The sequence below is a fragment of the Gossypium raimondii genome, chromosome 2 (genome assembly GCF_025698545.1).
Source record: "Gossypium raimondii isolate GPD5lz chromosome 2, ASM2569854v1, whole genome shotgun sequence".
NCBI lineage: Eukaryota > Viridiplantae > Streptophyta > Magnoliopsida > Malvales > Malvaceae > Gossypium > Gossypium raimondii.
The window spans coordinates 14,574,864-14,593,943 of NC_068566.1; the positions used below are offsets into that span (position 1 = coordinate 14,574,864).

Consider the following 19,080-nt stretch of genomic DNA (forward strand, 5'->3'; position numbering starts at 1 on the left):
GTAAGCTACACGATGCTGCTCACACGAGCTGTTGAGTATCCACAACTAATGTCGGACCTCAACCATTAGTAGGAAATTCAAGACCAGCACCCAAAACATGGTAACCTGGGTCTACTCATACAAGCTATCATTCGGAATGTAGCTACATGGTGCTGCTCACACAAGCTGTCAAGTAACCGCAACATATGCTGAAAACTCAGCCACCGGTAGGACATTCAAGACCAACACCCGAAACACGGTAACCTTAATGATATGTCATTTTTATCCTATATATTCCTAAGGTTCAAACGATACTCGATAGTCGTCGTATGTCATTGAATTTCCCTCGTTTCATTACAAGATAAATTGTATAATAACATATATATATCGATCCATTTTCAATAAAATTCATTTAATAACATTCAATTTAATCAACAATATACATAGCACAATTCATATGAACTTACCTGGCTAAATTGTAGAAATACTAAAGTTTAATACAACCTTAATGACATTTCGTAAATATTTATAAAAATACTTACAGCTCGGTTCTTAGAAACAAGGTCCCGATACCTCATTTTCTAAAACCACTTGACCTTAAGATCTTACCACTTGAACTTAATAAATCGCTTATAACATAAATTATCAAATCAAAAACCCTTTTTAAAAACATATTTGACTCGTAATTATTAAATAATATTTACAAACTTACTCGTCAGATTTGGTGGCCCCAAAACAACTATTTCTGACACCACTGAAAACCAGATTGTTACATACATTAGTACCTATGTCTTCGTGAGGCCTTCACCTTCGCACAGGTATAGGGAAATGTATTCCCCTAAACTAAACTCTATATGTATGAGCCTATAATGGGTGAGGATCAAGGAATCATCCGGTTCAGGTACCTTTACTTTAGAACCAAACCGCTTGTAATAAAGCTAGCCCTAGGAAGAACCATGTCAAACCTTTAGCATTTACCCGAATAGATTACAAAGAAGAAATGTTTCGATTGTTATCCTTTGCTTTATATTTAAGCTTTATACAAAATGTACTGATGTGCTTCATTTTGTTTTGGCTGTGGTTGCATTACATTTTTATCTTAGAGGAAATGTGTTGATTCGTGTTCAATTGTTAAATAAAGAGTTTGTCATGGAAAGGGGGTTTCTTGATAAAGTGAAAGTATCTATTTTATGTAAAGAAACTTTTTTTCTAGTAAAGTTGTTCTAATAGAATTGAACTAGAATCAACACCTTTTTGCAAGCGTGTTTTCCATTCATTAACATTACATTGCATTGCATACGATAAATTTCATGATATCCAAAAGTGTGTCAAGTTCAGAACTCTAGTACAGAGCCTGATGGACAAAAAAGAGTTGAAATTCTTTGAAGACATCGAGGGTTTGGAGGGAAAAGATGTTTGTGCCTCTGAAAAGGGAACTAAGGAAGGGAACCTATCAAGAATTCATCCCTACACCCCTGGAAGTGTTCTAAACAACTGGATTGTGAATGAGATCTCTGTAGTTTTTAGGACTATTTCAGAGTAATATTCAGAACATACCTATGGCTCTAAGCCTGGGCGCAATAAAGATCCTTTTGTGAAATAGGCGCATGTCCATTATCTTTATTTCAATAAAAACAATGCATCTTTGTGTCCCATTTGACAAATATTCTTCTATTTTTTCATTTCATTCATACTCATACCAAACAGATAATTATTCTTAAATTTATTTGTTCTTTGGATCTTCTTTTATTCTTATAACAAGTTTTCAGATATTAATGATACGAGTAATGCTGCTGCTGACTCAGAGTCTCCTTTTGAGCAGGATATGTGTTCAGAGGAACCTCAAGACTTTGAGGATGATCGAAACTGCAACTTATCTCTTGATTTGTTAAGGATGGTAGAACAAGATGAGAAACAGATCTTACCTCACAAGGAGTCAATGGAAATTGTGAGCTTAGGAGACAAACAAGAAAAGAAAGAGGCAAAAATCGGAGCTTGCATCACTGCGAAGACAAAGCGAGACCTCATTGAGTTACTCTAAGAATTTAAAGATGTCTTCGCATGGTCGTATCAAGACATGCCTGGTTTAAATACTGATATTGTGGTACACCGGCATCTTATAAAGGAAGAATGCAAGCCAATTCAACAAAAACTTCGAAGGATGAGGCCCGACATCTTGTTAAAAATGAAAGAAGAGGTCAAGAAAAAATTCGACGCTAGTTTCCTACAAGTGGTTAAATACTCGGAATGGGTAGCCAATATAGTCCCTAAGAAATATGGGAAAGTACGAATGTGTGTACACTATAGGGATTAAACAAAGCCAGCTTGAAAGAAAATTTTTCGTTACCTCACATCGATACCTTAGTGGACAACACAACAGGTTATTCACTGTTCTCCTTCATGGACGATTTCTCCAGATACAACCAGATAAAGATGCATCTTGAAGATATGGAAAAGACCACATTCGTAACCATGTGGGAACATTTTGCTATAAAGTGATGCCATTCAGACTGAAAAATGTAAGAGCAATATATCAAAGAGCCATGGTAACTTTGTTTCATGATATGATGCACAAAGAAATCGAGGTTTATGTCGATGATATGATTGTAAAATACCGAACAGAAAAGGAGCATGTAAAAGTCTTGAGGAAATTGTTTTTGAGGTTGAAAAAGTTCCAGCTAAAGCTAAATCCAGCAAAATGTACTTTCGGGACCATGTTGGGTAAATTGCTAGGATTTATAGTTAGCGAGGAAGGGATCAAGATCGACTTAGATAAAGTTAAGGCTATACAGGAGTTGCCTTCACTATGTACCCAAAAGGAGGTCAGAGGTTTCCTAGGGAGATTAAATTACATTGCCCAGTTCATTTCACAACTAACTGAGAAATGCGACCCCATATTTTGTCTCCTTAAGAAACATAATCCAGGTGTATGGAATGAGTAATGCCAGAAGACATTCGACAAGGTTAAACATTACTTGTCCAATGCCCCAGTACTGATGCCACCTAGCCTAGATAAGTCACTGATACTGTACTTGGCAGTATTTGGAAATTTTATAGGATACGTACTTGGCCAACATGATGAGTTAGGGAAGAAAGAAAGAACGATATAGTACCTTAGCAAGAAGTTCACTGAATGTGAGACAAGATATTCGCCAATTGAGAAGTTGTCTTGTGTTTTAATCTGGACTACTCAAAGTCTGAGACAATATATGTTGTACCATATGACTTGGCTCATCTCAAAGATAAATCCTTTAAAGTACATGATGGAGTCGATCGCATTGAATGGAAGAATGGCCCGATGGCAAATTCTACTATCTGAATTTGATATAATCTATGTAAACCAGAAAGCAGTAAATGGGAGTGTAATAACGGATTTCCTAGCTAGCAGAGCTTTAGAGGAATACGAACCTTTAAATTTCAATTTCCTAAATGAGGATCTGGTGTATGTCGCAACCACTGAAGAAGGCACTCAAAGAGAATATCTCTAGAAACTAAATTTTGATGGTACCTCAAATGCCATAGGTAACAGAATTGGGGCAATCTAGGTATCCCCAGATGGGGATCATTATCCTTTTATCAGTAAACTTGATTTTGATTGCACAAATAACATGACAGAATACGAAGCATGCATCATGAGTATCCGTACAACCATAGAATGCAAGATCAAGGTACTAGAGGTATATGGGGATTCTGCACTAGTGATCTATCAACTCAGAGGTAAATGGAAAGTGAGAGACCCCAAGTTGATTGATTATCGAAAGCTGGTCCTTGAGTTAATTAAGGAGTTTGATGACATCACCTTCTACTACCTTCTACGAGATGAAAATCAGATGGTCGATGCCTTGGCTACCTTAGCTTTCATGGTCAAAGTGAACAAACAAGAGGATGTAAAACCTACTCAGATGAGTATTTATGAGGCTCCGGCCCATTGTTACAACATCAAAGAAGAAGAAAAGAATGATCACCCTTGGTACCACGATATACTGCAATATGTAAAGAACTATGAATATCCTGAGCAGGCATCTGAGAATGATAAAAGGACACTAAGAAGACTAGCCAATGAGTACGTCCTAGATGGGGAGATCCCATACAAAAGAAGAAAGAATCAGGTGCTACTAAGGTGTATGGATGCTGTTGAAGCCAAAAAAATCCTAGAAGAAGTCCATGAGGGTGTTTGCGGAACACATGCTAACAGTTTTACAATGGCTAGACAAATCATGAGATTCAGATATTATTGGTTCACCATGGAAGAGGATTGTATTAACCATGCCAAGATGTGTCATAAATGCCAAATTTATGGTAACAAAATTCATGTGCCTCCCTCACCTCTTCATGTTATGACTTCTGCTTGGCCATTTTTTTATGTGGGGCATGGATGTTATTGGGCTGATATTGCCAAAAGCTTCTAATGGGCATCAATTCATTTTTGTGGTCATCGATTACTTCACCAAGTGGGTAAAAGTCGTTTCTTATGCCAATATCATGAAATTGGCTGTTAGCAAATTCTTGAAGAAAAAAAATCATATGTCAATATGGAACGCCAGAAAGGATCATATTTGACAATGCATTAAATTTGAACAACAACATGATATCGGAGGTCTGTAGTCAATTCAAGATCAAACACCATAACTCGTCACCATATCACCCAAAAATGAATGGTGCATTGGAGGCAGCCAATAAGAACATTAAGAAGATCGTGGGGAAAATGACAGGGACTTATAAATATTTGCATGAAAAATTACCATTTTCCCTCTATGCTTATTTAACGTTTGTCAGAACCTCCACCGAGGCAACGCCTTTCTCATTGGTTTATGGAATGGAGGCGGTTTTGCCCATTGAAGTCGAGCTTTGTTCTCTCTAAGTTTTATCAGAGTTGAAGTTAGATGAAGCAGAATGGATTCAATTTCGATATGACCAGTTGAACTTGATTGAAGAGAAGAGGCTAAAAGCTATCCGTCATGGTCAGATGTACCAAAAATGAATGATACGAGCTTATGACAAAAAGGTTCGCCCTAAAGAATTCCAAGAGGGAGACATGGTGTTGAAAAAGATCCTTCCCATACAAAAGGACTTTAGAGGAAAATGGATGTCGAATTGGGAAGGAGCATTGATTTTGACCGAAATGGATGGCAGAGATTTTCCCAACTCCGTGAATTCAAATTCAGTCAAGAGGTATTTCACCTAAAAAAAGATAAAAAAGGAGAGGCCAAGGCGAAAACCCGTAAATGGCGTCTTGAGACCAAAAGAGTTTTGAGTTAAAAACTCGAAAGGGCAGCTCAAATTTTGATCGAAGATTGGGCATGTAGTAGTCTTGTCCCTTTGGAAACAACAATGAGGAGAAACTTTGCATCTTGGAGCATCAACGAAGTACTTCAAACCTCCTAGACACATATCAGGCTCAAAATAGTCCTCAAGAAGTTTGTACGAAGAAGCTCATACTGCGATATCTGTGGCACCTGATTTCATTTTCACTAACTTTGTGTTTTAGCAATGTTTGCTACTATGATTAATCTTTTCATTTAGAGCTTTACTCCCAATAAATTTCAGTCTTGTCCATTGTTACAACCTTATTCAAGCATTTTTGTATTGAAATAACAATTAATAGACTAATTATATTAAACTAAAAGGATTTCTGCATGTTGCTCTGAAAGATATCTAAATAGTACAGGGACCTTAAACAGGACTACTAATTAGAAATGACAAAATTTAAAGGTTGGAAAGATCTTAGAATGAATAGTCCAAATTGTGATTACCTCTTCAGGTTTCTTGTCAAAGATACCAGATCTGAACAAGAAAACATGGTAACATATTAGTGATAGAACCTTGACGAACAACGGCAATGTCAACCTAAACACTAAAAAGGGGATCATTCTAAAAAATGTCATTCTGCATTCATACAAAAATCATTCATATACATCTAGTTAGGATCATTTGATTCATTTTGATCATAATATCCTAATTGTTTGACATAAAATATAGGCCTATGAAATGGATTCTACAAGTCATGTTCCCTAGAGAATGGTGTAACAAGTCAGTGAAACCACAAATCCTATACCCTTAAAATTGCAGTAGGTTGGGTTGAAGTCACCATATCGAATCTTATCTCCCTGAAGTTGTAGTGGAGCAAGATGAAGCTATAAATCCTATATCCCTGAAGTTGCAATGGATCAAATTGAAGCTACAATTTCTATACCCCTGAAGTTGAAGTGGGTTGGAATGAAACTACAATGGCAAATCTTCTCTCCCTGAAGTTGCAGTGGAGTAAGATGAAGCTATGAATCCTATATCCCTGAAGTTGCAGTGGATCGGATTAAAGCTACAATTCCTATACCCTTGAAGTTGGTCGGATTGAATCTAGAATGGAGAATCTTATCTCCATAAAGCTGCAGTGGAATAGATTGAAGCTACAATTTTGATACCCCTAAAGTTGCAGTGGGTTGGAATGAAACTACAATGGCAAATCTTATCTCCCTGAAGTTGCAGTAGAGTAAGATGAAGCTACAAATCCTATATCCCTAAAGTTACAGTAGATCAGATTAAATCTACAAATCCTATACCCCTGAAGTTGTAGTGTGTCGGATTGAAGTTACTATAGCGAATCTTATCTCCCTCAAGTTGCAGTGGAGCAAGATAAAACTACAATTCCTATACCCTTGAAGTAGTAGTGGGTAGAAATAAAACTACAATTTCGAATCTTATCTTCCTGAAGTTGTAGTGGAGCAAGATGAAGCTACAAATCCTATACCCATAAAGTTGCAGAAGGTCAAATTGAATCTACCATGGCGAATCTTCTCTCCCTGAAATTGCAGTGCAGTAGATTGAAGTTACAAATCCTATACCCTAAAGTTGCAGTGGGTCAAATTGAATCTACTATAGTGAATCTTATATCCTAAAGTTGCAGTAGAAAAGATTGAAGCTACAAATCCTATACCCCTAAAGTTGCAGTGGGTTGGATTGAAACTACAACAATAAATCTTATCTCCTTAAAGTTGCAATAGGGCAAGATAAAACTATAACACTAAATATTTCCTTCTTAAAGTTATAGCGAAGCAGATACAGTGAAGTAGAGTAACCAATGGATTGAAAGAATGAGCTACTTGGAAAAGAGGAGCACCAAAGAAGTCGAGATTCGACAGGACCAGGCAAAATTGATCCTCCTTAAAATCTTTGCTCCATTCCTGTTACACGACAATAAGAAAAGTGGGGTAGCTATAGAGACCCAATTTCGTCCAGCCCAACAAAAAATAAACAAATAAAAATAAATAAAAAGTCCATTAATATCAAAGTCCATTTTCAAATATAATAGCCCAAATACAAAAAAAAACCCCTAAAATCCCAATAGCCCAAAACCTTAAAAAAATATAAACCCTAACCCCATTTTCGCGTCGTAGCCTCACCACGTCGGCAGCCATGCCGTTGACTTCACCCCTCTGCCACCACCACCTGTAAAACAACAGAGAAACAAAACCAAAGGACATAAGTAGAAACAAGAGAAAAAAAGACAAAACAAATAATATAATGTATTATATTTCAGCTATAAAAGCCGAAAATAGTTTGAACTAAAAAAAATGAATCAATTGAACAAAAAATAAAAAAATAAAGTTCTTGAAAAGTGGTGGTTCTTTTATATTCTTTTTTAAGCAAATATAAAAAATATAAAAATGAAAAGGAGTTTTTTTCTTTTTACCCGTTTTGTCGCGCCTCTGTTGTGAAGGCTCCCTTCTTTGACTTGAGAGGGCTCGAATCCCTTGGGATTCGTCGAAGGCCTCCGTCGAAAAAAGGGAGAAACCGAAAGGTCTCTTCGCCTTTGATCAGATTTTGGTCGAGTTTTTGGGGGTTCTAAACCAAGATCCTCATTTTATGTGTTTAAAAGATCAAAAAGGCTCTTTTGGGGGATTTCTGGCCACTGGAGGCGGCGGTTGCCGTCGCCGATGACCGGTGGCCGCGGAGGACATGCGACGGCTCCTTGGCCAAATGAGGGGTGACTTGAGAGAAAAAAGAAGGAAGAATTAAAAAAAAAAGGTTTTGAAATGATTTTTTTAAATATTTTTAATTTATATAGGCTTAGGAAAACAATGTCGGTTCATAGTGGCTCCAAATGTCCCAAAACGATGCCATTTTGGGGCTGACCCGATGACCTAATCCAGATCCATCCAAGATTCGCGTGTTTTCAAGGGAAGGGTCTAATTTCCTTTTTGGTCCTTCCAATGTTTTGCCCCTTTAGATTTCATCCTATTCCTTTTTTATTTTTTAAAATTTTACCCCATAATTTTAATTTCGTTGCAAAATAGTCCTTTGACCCACTGTTGAACTAAGGAGATGACATGGGGTTGGGATAATTTCACTTTGAGTCCCTGTACTTTTCTATTTTATTTTAATTTAATCCTTTATGTTCTGTTTTTTTAATTTATACTTTAAATTGTAATGCACTTTCAGTTCAGTCCTCTGTTTATTTAATTTCGCATTGTTTCTTTTATTTTAGAACTTGAAATTCATGTTATTTATATTTGTTTTAACTATGCAATCGTTATTTTTATCCTTGTTATTACTATTGATACTATTATTATGAATTGATGTTCTTATTACTATTATAGTTGCATTATTATTATTTACTAGCATGGTAATTTTTATTTTTATTTATTATTCTAATACCATCATTTCATTTTTTACCCACATGGCTATTTTATTTTATTTTATTTTGCTATCACCATACCACGTATCATGTTTAAATATATTTATCAACTTCCATACTATGCCCAAATAAATTAATTGCATATCGCTTTAAATGTTATATTTATTTTTACCCGATGCATAGGAAATAATTAAAACCGAGGCAATGTTTTTTATTTAGGGATTCAAGAAGTTGTGCCCTAACATACGGGGTTCAATTTTCTCTTTGAACCTAAATAATGGAACATCCTTTTTAAAATTCAAGATGCATAGGATTTAGGTAATAATCAAATGACGAGCATTCTTGTTTTCGAGAATTCGAGACATCGTGCCCTAACTTATGGGCCATGATCTTTTATTTTTGATTAACTCAAAATAAAGCCTTTTTCACAAAATTTAATTTTTAGCTAGCGATATTTTAATAACATCATGCAAAGAGGGATCATATTTTAAATTATCTTCAAATTTTCAATTTACGACACTAAGGCATCAAGTAATCAACTGGGTACCAATTTTGGGCGTTATGAGGGTTCTAATCCTTCCTCATACGTGACCGACTTCCGACCCCACTTCTTGGATTTTGTGGACCAAAAATTACCGTTTTAATAAAATTCTTATTAAAATGATTAAGTTTTAAGGTGATCCGATCACACCTAATAAAAAGGATTGGTGACAACTCTATTTTTATTTTTATTTTTAAATAAAAAGTCAATTTCAAAAAAGGTTTCGACAAGAAGTAACACAAGCCATTATTATACGAATAAGGGGTACCGGCAATCCCCCCTCATACAAAGTGTCTTGTATGAAGATGTTTTCCTCTGATCCTTGTTTTGCTCCTTTACTAATGGCTCCTCAAGGTGGTCGGCCAAGAGACAACCTTATCACGGTTTTGCTAGCTAAAAATGAAGGGAAGAATGGGATGCTAGGCGTGGAAAGAAGGAAGAAAATGAGAGAATGAGAAAATGAATGGATGAAATGGATGAATAATGAATGAAGGAATGATGGATGATTTTAGGGATTAAAGGATGTGTAACACCCCTAACCCGTATCCTTCTCTAGAATAGGGTTATAGAGCATTACCGGAGTTTACAAATTAATTTTCAGACATTTCATTTCATCAAGCATTCATATTTATAACCAATCAAAATCAAAACATTTATGAGCTAACATTAACCAATTTAACTTATACAAGCCATTATAACTAGAATCAAATCATCCAAAATTACCTATAGAACCAATGGATAATGTGATATATCTCCAACAAGCTTCCAACCCAATCGAGCTTCCGATAATCATTTCAAAACATCTAATAATTATACCTATTACCAATAATAATTAAATTCCAATAATAAAACACACATATATATAATATTCATTACCAAATAGCATTCACTTTTATTAAAATTATACAAAATATAGTTCATACTGAACTTACCATAGCAAAATTCGGGACATTTTAGAAAATTTCTATTTTCTCAATTTCCACCCAATCTTGATCTAAATTAATATTCCATTAAATTTAATAATTTAAATAATAAAACAATCCATTTCATGCAATTTGGTCACTTTTTGAAATTTTACAAATTTACCATTAAAGTTTCACATTTGTTCAATTTAGTCCCTAAACTTAAAACATGTAAATTGGTAATTTTAATGAAAACTCATGCTAGTTGAATAATAATATATTTTTCCTCCTCCTTCTCTCCATTCCACATCCTTAATGTATATAACATGCTTATATGTCACATTATCTATAATTTCACCATTTATTTATATATTCATTCAAAGCTGTCCACTTGAGTCATAGTTTTGCACTATTGGTCCTTCAACTTTTTCATATTTACACTTTAACCCCTTAATTTTGAGTATTTACTCTTGGGCCACAAAAGTTTTCTCACTTTTGCGATTTAATCCTTTCTTGAATTAATATGTCATAATATACTTCTCAATGTTGACTTAACTCAAAATTACCCTTTTTATCACTTTATTTCCTTATTTTATTATATCAAGAATATTATATTACTTTCTTACTGTAGTAATTTTTTTTTGGGTATTACAGGATGAATGAAAAGGTGAGAGGAGTGTGGTATTTATACTTAAGGTTGGTGACTGGATTTACTAAAAATGGAATAAAAAATCCCTTGGTTCTCTCCCATTAATGGTCGGCCATAACAAGTGGAAATGATGGTGAGTTGGTTGCTTGATTTAAGCATGAAACCATGCTAAATTTAGCCATTGGGTGGACGGTTTCTTGAGCAGTCTTCGTGTGCTGATATTTAATGATTTTCAAAGTGTAGGGATCTCCAAATAATTGTCCCAAAGGAATAGAAAATAATGTCTAAAAATAAATACTAAGGATAAGAACTTTCCCCTTTTTTTATTTGTGTCATCCTCCACGTCTTTTTCCTTTTCCCTTCTTTGTCGACTTGATCCCACAATCCCCTCTTGTCGTGTCTCAAATATATGATCTGGGAACTTAGGAACAAACGTGTTAGACATATTTTTAAGATTATTTTGTAAGGTATCATCTCTAACTTTTGAATATCTCCAGTAAGCTTGTTGTTGGTTATGCATGAATTTCCACATATCCATCATAGTTGAGAATTCTAATTTCTTCATAGTGTTTCAAGAATATGGCATTGGAATGGTTAAATCATGATTAAAACTTGGCTCCACTAGTTCAATAGCATTTGGGTGCACCCTTGGCTCAGGGTTATTTTATTCCTCTTTAGTTTCTGCTTCTTCTGTGGCATTTGTTGAGTCAACTTCTAGTTTAGACTTAGTTGATGACTCATCAGATTCTGGTTCATTTGGCTCCACTTGGTTCAATAGTCCAACATTCTCTACTAACCTCTCAAGATCATGCCTTGTTATGAAACCTTGAACATATTGGCCCTTCAAGTTTGCTTTTGATCTTACTTGGGCCCTCAAGCAAAGTGAAGTAATCAATGATGGAAAGTATGCATTTCCTGCCTTCTTCCTTGCACAATCTTGAATCTCCTTGAGAATAATTCTCCCAACATTTATAGACCTTTCTGTCATAATCTCATACAACGAAAGCATTTCTTCCATCAAGATGGTGGAACTATGTGAAATAATCATAAAGCTATATCAAATAAAGTAGAACCATACCTTAGCCACTAGACTTAAATATTCCCTTCGACAAGAATGACTACCATACTTTCTTATAACCCATTGGGATCCCGGATTTGTAACCATATTAAGAACTTTTTAAAGAAAATCCCAATTAATATTTGTCATCATGGCAGAGTACTCATCTTCTTCAACATCAGGTAAGTTAAACAAATCATTAATAGATTTAGAAGTAAGGGGTACCTTCTTCTTACGAACAAGAACTTCATTAGCATCTGGCGTGGTCAAGTTGGCATAAAATTCTCGCACTATATCTTCACCCGACATTGATCGTGCATCACAAAATTATTCCCAATTTAAAACATTAATCGCATTTCAAAGTGACAATGGCGTGATCATCTTATCATTCCTCTCCAAATTGAAACCTTTTTCTAGCATCATGGGTTGATTCTTGAAGATAGAATCAAATCTTTCCCTCACTTCCTCATCTTGAATCACAATCAAATTTTAAACAAAAGTCTTGGAAGATTTAGTTCTTTTGCGAGACATGGTGATTTTTCCCGAAAAGTAGGCAGAATTTCGACAAAAGAAAGGGAAAAGAAATCGACAATGTATGGGGGAAGTTTACAATGTTTATGGATTTGCAACAACAGCGAGCTTGTGGCGGCGACGGGTTTGCGGTGGCGACAAGGCTATCCTGGCAATGATATTGTTGCGGCGATAGGAGGGACTTGTGACAAGGGAAGAAAATTGGAGAAAATTTTTTTAGATTTGAGGCTAATGGCAAAGAGAAATGGAATGGGTGGCTAGGGTTTAAACTAGTTGCTTGAATGGTTGTGCAAAATATGATGGTATGAAGGGGTTTATATAGTGATGGATTAGGGCAAATCTGTAGCAAAAATTTAGCTACAAGTAATTACTTAGGCGACAAGATAATGAGAGAAGGGAAAAGTGGTTGCAAAATTAGGGTTTTTTTAGGCCCTATGGATGGCACGTTAGTGGGTAAATTTCTCCTCTTCACTATTCTGGGCCTCAAGCCCAAACTGTAATTAATTTGTTATACGGAAAAAATTAAACTGAACTAGAAAAATAAATTGACTAGTACTTTGGCCAAATTGACCCTCTTATTAAGTACAAACAAATTAAAATTAAAATTAAAATAAAAACTTTTGGATTACTTAGAAAACTCCTTCTCGAAAAATTACATCAAATTAATATCACAGGAAAGGTTGGTGAGGTCACAAATGGTCCCGCTTAAGTTCCAATCTCTTTAGATAGACTTAACTTAATGTATTAATCTAAGAAAATAATTTCTAAGTATGCCATTTATTAAAAATATAAACATAAAAATTAAGGGTCTATTAAATTGAATGAAATTTCAACTTGCTCAACTTCACCATCCCAATAGTGTTTGAGACGCTGACCATTAACTTTAAACGTAACTCCCTTGTTATTGTACAATTCTATCACTCCATATGGGTAAACTTTATGGATGGTATAAGGTCCTTTCCATCGGGATTTGAGCTTTCCTAGAAATAACCTTAGCCTCGAATTAAACAACAATACTTTCTTTCCTTCTCTGAATTTACAAGGTTGTATCCAGTTGACATGCCATCTCTTAGTCTTTTCTTTATACATCTTGGCATTCTCATATGAAAATAACCTCAACTTCTCTAACTCATCAAGCTGTAACATCCTTCTCTCAGTGGCTTGCGTAAGATCCAAATTTAATTGTTTTAAAGCCTAGTGAGCTTTGTTCTCCAACTCAAGTGGAAAATGGCATGCCTTCCCAAAGACTAACCAATAAGGAGTCATTCCTAACGATGGTTTGAAAGCAGTTTGATAGGCCCATAGAGCATCATCGAGCCTTCGAAACCAATCTTTTCTATTAGGTCACACTACCTTTTCAAGGATTCCTCTGATCTCAAGATTCACCCTTTCAACTTATCTATTTGATTGTGGATGATAGGCAGTGGCAATTTTATGTTTCATGTCGTACTTGTCAAACAACCACTTAAGCCATTTCTTTACGAAGTGAGATCCTTCATCGCTAATTATAGCTCTCAGAGTCCCAAACCGTGTAAACAAATGCTTATATAGCAATCTCATGACTACCTTAGCATCATTCATTGGATATGCCTCAACTTCAACCTACTTGGGTACATAGTCAACAGCTAATAAGATATACATGTTACCATAAGAAGAAAGAAACAAGCCTAGAAAATCAATGCCCCACACATCAAATAACTCTACCTTTAAAATGTTCGACAAGGGCATTTCATTCCTTCTTGATAAGGTTCCGGTCCTTTGGCATCTATCACAACTTTTCACATATGCATACACATCCTTGAACACTGTAGGCCAAAAGAATCCTACTTGTAAGATCTTCGCTCCAGTGTGGGAACCACCAAAGTGCCCCCCACTCGGAGATGAATGGCAGTGGTAAAGGATCTCGTCAATTTTACTTCCGACTATATGCTTCCTGATTATTTTATCTGCACATTGTTTAAACAAAAATGAGTCTTCCAAAAAATAATATCGACTATCATGAAGGAATTTCTTCCTTTGTTGTTATGTCATTTCTCAAGGAATTATTCCACATGCTAAATAATTCGCATAATCAATAAACCAAGGTATTTCATTAATTCGGTTTACCTCAAAGATATATTCATCTGGAAAATTCTCATTAATTGGAACAAGTGAATGAGTTACCTTATTTTGTTCCAATCTTAAAAGATGATCGACTAATTGATTCTCATCACCTTTTCTGTCTTAGATTTCAAGGTCAAATTCTTAGAGTAAGATTATCCATCGAATTAGCCTCGATTTAGCATTTTTTTGTGAGTATTTCATGGTCGCATGTTCAGTAAATATTGTGACTTTCGTACCTATGAGATACGAACGGAACTTGTCAAAAGCAAAAACTATAGCAAAGAGTTTTTTTTTCAATTACTGTGTAGCTAAACTGTGCTCCTGTCAAAGTTCTACTTACATAGTAGATAAGGTTAAATATTGTGTTCTTTCTTTGACCATCAAAACTCCAACAACGAAATCGATTACATCACACATCAATACAAACGATGAGTTCCAATCAGGTGTAACAATTATTGGGGCTAAGATTGATTGACTTTTCAACTCTTCAAAAGCTTTTAAACATGCTTTGGTAAAATAAAAAATTGTATTTTTCTCTAACAGCATGCAAAAAAGTTGAGAAATTTTTGAAATTTTTTTTATAAACCTTCAATAAAAATCGGCATGGCCTAAGAAACTTCGAACTCATTTCACACTAATTCGTGGTGGTAATTTTCAATTACGTCCACTTTCGCTTTATCAACTTCGATCCCATTTCTAAAAATTTTATGTCCTAAGACAATTCCCTCATTAACCATAAAATGACATTTCTCCCAGTTAATGACAAGATTTGTCTCATCGCATATCTTAAGTACCTTAGCCAAATTACTCAAACAAACATCGTAAGTATTACCAAAAATATAAAAATCATCCATGAAAACCTCAACAAAATTTCAACCATATCAGTAAATATTGCCATCATGCAACACTGAAATGTGGTAGGTGGGTTACATAAACTGAAAGCAAATGTCCCGTACGGGTAGGTAAAAGTGGTTTTATGTTGGTCTTTCATAGACATAGTAATATTCGTTACCTGTCAGTCGATCCTAACATTTGATCCATAAAAGGCAGTGAATAATTGTCCTTCTGTGCTACTTTGTTCAATTTTCTACAATTAATACAGATTCTCCAACCCGTGATAGTTCTTATCAAGATTAACTCATTACATTCATTCTTAAAAATCGTAATTCTGCCTTTTTTGGGTACACATTGTACCAGACTTACCCATGAACTATCTTAGATGGGGTAGATAATTCTCGCATCTAACCATTTGATCACTTCCTTTCGAACTACCTCTTTCATGGTTGGGTTGAGTCTCCTTTGCCAATCAATTCTAGCTCTTTCGCCTTCCTCTAAAATAATTTTATGCGTATAAAAAGAAGGGCTTATACCTCGAATATCAGCTATGGTCCAACAAGTTGCCCTTTTAATTTTTTTAAAACAACAATTAGTTGCTCCTCTTGATGTTTTGTTAATTTTGTTAAAACAATCACAGGCAAAGTAGAACCGCTACTTAAATAAATTTATTTTAAATGGGAAGGAAGCTTAATTTTGAGTTTTGGTAGTTCTTCAATTAAAAACTTCGGTGTTGCAAACTCTCGAACTTCCAATTCTAGATATTCAAACTGTGCTGATTGAACATAGCTTTTCGGATTGGCTTCCATCAAAGCTTTATTTTCATTACCTTCTTCATCTTCCAATGGTACAGACCCTAAGTTATTCTCCAATGGGTTTTTCACAAAATTATTTTCCCATTCCATGGAAACTAAGGTTTCTAGCTCCTCCATCACTGAACATTCTTCTGCCAGATTGGGAAATTTGATTGCTTTAAGAACATTAAATTTTACCTTATCGTCCTGAACTCTCATCACGAGTTCTCCTTTTTGTATGTCTATTAACATTCTTCTCGTAGCTAGGAAAGGTCTCCTTAAGATGATCGACACTTCCTTACCTGCTTTAAAATCTAAGATAATGAAGTCAGAAGAAAAAATGAATTTATCAAATCTTACCAAAACATCCTTGATCTTTCCTTCTGGGTATGCTAAAGATCGATCCACCAGTTGAAGTGTCACAGTAGTAGGTCTTACTTTACCTATTCGCAACAGTTTGAAAATAGACTTGAGCATCAAATTGATAACGCTCACTCCTTTCTTAAAGAAACATTCCCATACTTACTAAGTATTTTCTTCTTCGACAAAATTTCCTTCATGAACTTCACGTAATTGAGCATTTGCTCTAAAGCCTCTACCAATGGGATATTGATGTGCAGTTGCTATAGAACATCCAAAAACTTCTTGAATTGCACTTCTTGTTTTTGCTTATTTGGTTGGAAACTTTGAGGATACAGAGGTGTTGGAACATTGGGTTGAATCGAACAAATTTTCTAAGAAGATAAATCTACATCCAAAGAAGATGTTAGCTTTTCAAAATTTACTGGGTTAGATTTTACCTCATTAGACTTTGTAAGTTTTGGCTCTACTGGTGTAGGAATTTCAACTGTTGATTGACTTTCCTTCTTCTCAATAAGTTCATCTTCAATCACAACTGTCTTGGGCTCCAAATTCTTAACACTTCGTAAAGCTACCACCTTGTTGTTTTCCTTACCCAAATTCCTTGGATTTTCTGTATCGCTCGGTAAGGTTCCTTACAATCAGTTACGAAGCTCCGTAGCTAACTGACCCATTTGGCTCTCCAAATTCTTTAGTGTTGCTGCTTGTCTTTGGATTAAGGTGTCATTATTTTCCATGTACGCCTTCAACAAGTTGTCCAAACTATTAGATGACTCGGCTTGAGGTGGTTTTAGAGCTTGTTGGTTGAACCATTAGGGTTGGTTGGGTTTTTGTTGCATGTAGTTGTTATTTGGTTCATTTCCTTGGTTACTTTAAGAAAAGTTTAGATGATTATGCCATGAATTATTGTAGAAGTTGGATTGCGGTCCTTGTCCAATTCAATTTTGGTGTTGATTCCCTACATAATATACTGATTCAGGATTTGATGGACAATTCTAGGAAGAATGACCATCCCCACCATATACGCAGGAAATAACCTCAAATTTACTCAGTGGTTGGTCTATAAAATTATTTAAACCATTAGCGGTAAACTGTTTCAACATTGAAGAAATAGAATATACATGAGCTGAGAGTGATGTAAGTGCGTCCACTTCGTGCACTCTAGCTACTAGTCTTCCTAAAGTTGCTTGATTTGTTGGCCATTGATAGTTGTTACTAGGGATCCTCTCAATGATCTCGTAAGCCTCATTATAAGACTTAGACAAGAGAGCACCATTAGCAGAAGCATCTACCATCTATCTTGTGTGTGTTAAAACCATTATAAAATGTCTCCAATTGGATGTAATGTGGAATCCCATGATGAGGACACTTATGAAGTAATTCCTTAAATCTTTTTCATGCCTCATACAAGGATTCGTCATCTAATTGTGAAAAAGTGGTTATCTCATTTCACAACTTAATTTAAATGCAAAGTATGAAATGAAATGTATGAGATGAGTTTAGTAGCAAAAACACAAAATTCAACAATCAATAACATGACTATGCTAGGATATTTCACTATTCAACTTGGTTTATTTTTCTCATGCTTAACAGTGTCTTGAAAACATTCCATGGCAACTAGATCTTTCATGAGTTTGGAAACCAAATTAAGTCCTTTTGGAATCTTTTACTTTGTGAAATATGCATTTTACTAACCATATTAAACTAAGGGTTTCTTACAATTCATGTGAAGCAATAGTGACAGATCAAGTTTGAAAAAATTTAATCACATAAATCTAAAAACTATGAAAGATAATAGAGCTCGTCAAAGTTATTATGAACCTTTAATTTAGTCAGATCAAGATCTAAATTAAACATGCATTTTTCAATTATTGTGTCCATTAGCTGTCGCCTAGTCAGTGTAACACTCCTGACCCGTATCCGTTGCCGGATTAGGGTTACAGAGCATTACCATACAAACAGATCATTAATACATACATTTCATATATCACCGAAAACATATTATAACACATTCGGGACTAAATTGGAAACATTGGAAAGTCGAAGAAAAAGTTAGAAAATTTTGACTACAGGGGTCACACGGCTGTATAGCTAGGCCATGTGCCACACATGACTGAGACATACACCCGTGTCTCAGGCTGTGTAACCTTCGAACTAGGGACACACGGTCGTGTCCCAGCCCGTGTCCTCACCCATGTAACTCTTTGAGTAGGGTCACATGGTTGTGTCACACACCTGTGTGTCAAGCCATGTAACTAACTGACTTGCACGCAATAAAACCTATAGGGGACACACGGTCATGTCGCCAGGTCGTGTGTCACACACGACTGAGTCACACGCCCGTGTCTCAGGCCGTGTGGACATAAATTTTCCTAAAATCAAGCAATTTCCAATACCATATCATGCATACACCTATTGGCCTTTTGTGCACATAATCAAGACATCAAAACCTTACCAAAACATGCATATAATGACCAATTCAAGAGTCCTAAATCAACCAACCAATATGCCATTCAAGGCACCTCAAATACATTCATTCAAAACTTACCTAAACATATATACATTACAACATTTCAATCAATAACATCTAGCTCAATACATTCCCAAACATCCCATATCAATACCATAATCAAACCAGCTTACCACGTACGATTTGAGCCATTCAAACATGCAACATCATAGCCATATTAACACAAAC

The 19,080-nt window shown here is 35.4% G+C and overlaps 1 protein-coding gene and 1 non-coding gene across 2 annotated transcripts; both read left to right on the forward strand.

Moving 5' to 3' along the window:
* Positions 1 to 3,587: 3,587 nt before the first annotated feature.
* On the forward strand, positions 3,588 to 9,607 carry LOC105786683 (uncharacterized). Its single transcript, XM_012613186.1, has 2 exons — positions 3,588 to 4,236; positions 9,507 to 9,607. The coding sequence occupies exons 1-2, from the start codon at positions 3,588 to 3,590 to the stop codon at positions 9,605 to 9,607; spliced, it is 750 nt and encodes a 249-aa protein (XP_012468640.1).
* An 8,126-nt stretch (positions 9,608 to 17,733) lies between these two features.
* Positions 17,734 to 17,840, forward strand: LOC128039310 (small nucleolar RNA R71). The gene has a single exon (XR_008193814.1). It is a non-coding gene; the product is annotated as a small nucleolar RNA R71 (small nucleolar RNA).
* The last annotated feature ends 1,240 nt before the right edge of the window (positions 17,841 to 19,080 follow it).

Excerpts from the sequence above, each read along its gene's own strand:
- LOC105786683 (XM_012613186.1), top strand. The coding sequence starts at position 3,588 with ATGACAGAATACGAAGCATGCATCATGAGTATCCGTACAACCATAGAA. Across the intron at positions 4,237-9,506 it reads GTTCACCATGGAAGAGGATT|GTGGTCGGCCAAGAGACAAC; the intron begins GTATTAACCATG and ends TGGCTCCTCAAG.